Source organism: Scomber japonicus, chromosome 16, assembly GCF_027409825.1.
Source record: "Scomber japonicus isolate fScoJap1 chromosome 16, fScoJap1.pri, whole genome shotgun sequence".
Classification (NCBI taxonomy): domain Eukaryota; kingdom Metazoa; phylum Chordata; class Actinopteri; order Scombriformes; family Scombridae; genus Scomber; species Scomber japonicus.
In genome coordinates, this window is record NC_070593.1 from 1,758,549 (window position 1) to 1,762,075 (window position 3,527).

The 3,527-nt window shown below is 43.7% G+C and overlaps 1 protein-coding gene across 1 annotated transcript in view; it reads left to right on the forward strand.

Annotated features, from left to right (window-relative positions):
• Positions 1-3,291, forward strand: part of LOC128375784 (E3 ubiquitin/ISG15 ligase TRIM25-like) — a 10,379-nt gene extending 7,088 nt beyond the window's left edge. Inside the window, exon 2 of the mRNA XM_053336202.1 lies at positions 3,175-3,291. Within this exon, the coding sequence (XP_053192177.1) occupies positions 3,175-3,291 (117 nt within the window). The remainder of the gene's footprint in view (positions 1-3,174) is intronic.
• The last annotated feature ends 236 nt before the right edge of the window (positions 3,292-3,527 follow it).

A 3,527-nucleotide genomic window follows, 5' to 3' on the forward strand; every position in this document is an offset into this window, starting at 1 on the left:
AATTAAAATATCACACATGTGGGAAACCAATTCTGTCAAATCTCAGTTAGGACATATGGCCAGCAGCATTGTGGGAAAAACATGGCCGCCTTGATGACTTGATGTTGGAGCAGCTCGTTTGATTGGGGCTTACACATCAGCCTGTCGATAGGCTACCAATACTGTAAGGTAGGTGCAGGAGGTGCAGGAGATGCCCCCCCCCCCCCCATCCGTCCGTGTGATGTCAGAGATCGAGACAGACAGAGTGGAGGTTGACTTGAAAATAACACGAGTCTGTCCAAATGGATAAAAGTGGAGCAGAAAAGGTCAAAGACAGGAAGAATAAAACATCTGGAGGCCGAAGCTACAAAATGTTTGAACACATTCGGTCAAAAATGTCGAAGCTGCTCAGAACTCCAGACTACGACCGTGGTGAGGAAGGTTTAAACAAGCAGGTGTGTGTGTGTGTGTGTGTGTGTGTGTGTGTGTGTGTGTGTGTGTGTGTGTGTGTGTGTGTGTGTGTGCTGCCGTCGCTCTTCCCATGTTCAACGATGGAGAAACAAACCTCTGACTAGAGCTGGGCGGTGTGGATGAAATCAACTTTCATGATATTTTAGACCAAATACCTCGATATCGATATTACAACAATATTATAGAGACGGCTGTCGATGCTTTAACAAGATATTTACACTATGAAATGTTTGATAAATAATCATCAGTAATGTGGATATAATGACAAAGAGGGTAAAAGGTAAATAACAGAACAGCTATTGAACAATCTGGTAAATTCAGAAAAATGATATATTTTGCAGCTTTAATACCAGGAAAAGACGATTCTGATGACATCGCGATATTACGATATCCAAAATCTAAAACGATATATCTAGTCTCATATCACGATATCAATATAATTTCAATATATTGCCCAGTGCTACCTCTGACACATCCTCTTGTACCGCGGCCATGAAAAACCAGACGAAGACTCAAATTCAGAAGAAGGCAAGAAATCAGTGTTTCTGTTAGGAGATATGATAAAAACACCATGAACTGAATCTTCTGCTCTCGAAGTTTGCACCGAACAGTTTAAACATGACAATTTCAATTAAAATGTAATTTATTTTTCTGTTACTTCACCTTTGCAACACCAGGACTTCAAAATGAAACAGCACATTGTAATTTCTGTAAGGTGTCTATTTATTATTCTATTAATCTATTAATCTCCTAGTTTATGCTGCTATAGGCTTAGACTGCTGGAGGAGACTTCCCATGATGCACTGGGCTCTTTGATTCCTGTCTCCACTCCATTATTTCTCCCTCTTCTCTTCAATTCTACTTTCTCTTTCCTTTGTGATAAAGCTTCTAGTTGGGGTTAAGGGTTCCAGCTCCTAGTTTATGCTGCTATAGGCTTAGACTGCAGGGGGACTCCCATGATGCACTGGGCTGCTCTCTCCTCCTCCCTCTCTCTCTCTATCCATCCATCTATATCCATTAACATTCATGTTCTATTAATGCTTCAATAAGCTAAACTTCTTCCCCGGAGTTGTCTGTGCTTTCTGGTCTCACAGGTAATCTGGGCCTGGAGACGTCCGGATGACAGATTCCAGTCCCGGACCTTCAATGTGCTTCTCTCTCCTCTCCTTCCTCTCCTCTCCTCTCCTTCCTCTCTCCTCTATCCTTCCTTTGTCTCCTCTCCCTCCTCTCTCCTCCTCTTCCTCTCTCTCCTCTCCTTCCTCTCTCTCCTCCTCTTCCTTAGAGATGACTTTTATTGTAATTTGGCGCTACATAAATAAAGACTAGTAGAGTAATACAAGGGGAAAATGTGAATAATTTAAAATGTGTGCCTTAATTTTCCACTTAAATCTTAACATTTTCAGAATAAAGGGGCACTGTAAATATCCCAAAATATCCTTCCTTCTTTCCTTCCTTCCTTCCTTCCTTCCTTCCTTTTTTCCTTCCTTTCCTTCCTCCCTGCCTTCTTTCTTCCCTTCCTCTTTTCCTTTCTCCCTCCCTCGTTCCTTATTTCCTCCGTCCTTCCTTCCTTTCCTTCCTTCCATCTGTCTTTCCTCCCTCCCTCCTTCTCTCCTCCCTTCCTTCTTTCCTTCCTCCGTCCTTCCTTCCTTCCTTTCCTTCCTTCCATCTGTTCTTCCTCCCTCCCTCCTTCTCTCCTCTCTTCCTTCTTTCCTTCCTCCATCCCCCTTTCTTCTTCCTTCCTTCCTTCTTCCTTCCCTTCCTCCTTCCCCTCCTTGTCTCTTTCTTTCCTCTCCCCTACCTTCCTTCCTTTCCTTCCTCCCTCCTTCCCTTCCTTCCTTCCTTCCTTCCATCCTTCCTTCCTTCCTCCCTTCCTTTCAATGAGTGTCCTATAAAGGATTAACAGTCCTCCAAATACAGAAGAAGAAGAAGAAAGAAGAGGAGGAAAGGTGTGTGTCGACCTCCGGCAAACCTTATCTCATGTAGTGACGGCATTAACTTTAAAAGCCATCAACAGAATAGATTATTTGAAGGGTGCATACTGATGGAATAATGTAATAATAATAATAATAATAATAATAATGATAATAATGATGATAAAGGACATGATGGCAGAGATTAGAGCTTAGTGCTGCTGGGCTGTTATTTTAACCCTTAAACAGGCCTTACTAGTTATATCATTTGCACCTAAAGGAAGGAAGGAAGGAAAGAAGGAAGGAAAGGAGGGAAAAAGGAAGGAAAGGAGGGAGGAGTTGAAGGAGGGGAGGAAGAAGGAATGAAAGGAAGGAGGGAGGGAGGGAGGGAGGAAGGAAGGAAGGAAAGGAGGGAAGAAGGAAGGAAAGGAAGGAAGAGAGGGAGGAAGAAGGAAGGAAAGGAAGGAAGAAGGAAGGAAAGGAAGGAAAGGAGGGAGGAAGAAGGAAGGAAAGGAAGGAGGGAGGAAGAAGGATGGAAAGGAGGGAGGGAGGGAGGGAGGAAGGGAGGGAAGGAGGGAGGAAGGAAGGAAGGAAGGAAGAACAGATTAAAGGAAGGAAGAAAGAGGGAACATTTACCCTAACAGCTGAACTTAGGTCTAAGGAAGGAAGGAAGGAAGGACAGATGAAGGAAGGAAGGACAGATGAAGGAAGGAAGGAAGGAAGGAAGGAAGGAAGGAAGGACAGAGGAAGGACCTGGGATGACAACAGGAAGGTTAAAGAGTCTGTATCTCCTTGTGCACGTTGTCTGTTTAAGGGTGATGTCATCGGTTCTGCTCCAATAGCGTGGAGGCATGCGACTTGTCACGGCCTGACGGGACGACTGAATGAATGTTTGAACAGCGCCGGTAGCATGAAATCCCGACATGTGTGAATTGCATCAGATCATCTGTGAACTAGACTATAAGTAGCTTCTCACATTTCCACGGCAGGAAAGTTACAGGAGAGCATTTATCTGGTGTGAGAGTGAAGGTTTGGCTCCTCGACGACGTTCATGTGTTTGTTTTAATCGTGAAGTTATGACACGACTCTGGAAGTAAGTACACCTGCTGTCATAGATTGATTTATGATTGATGGATGGATGAAAGCAGGCCTTACTAGTTATGTCAT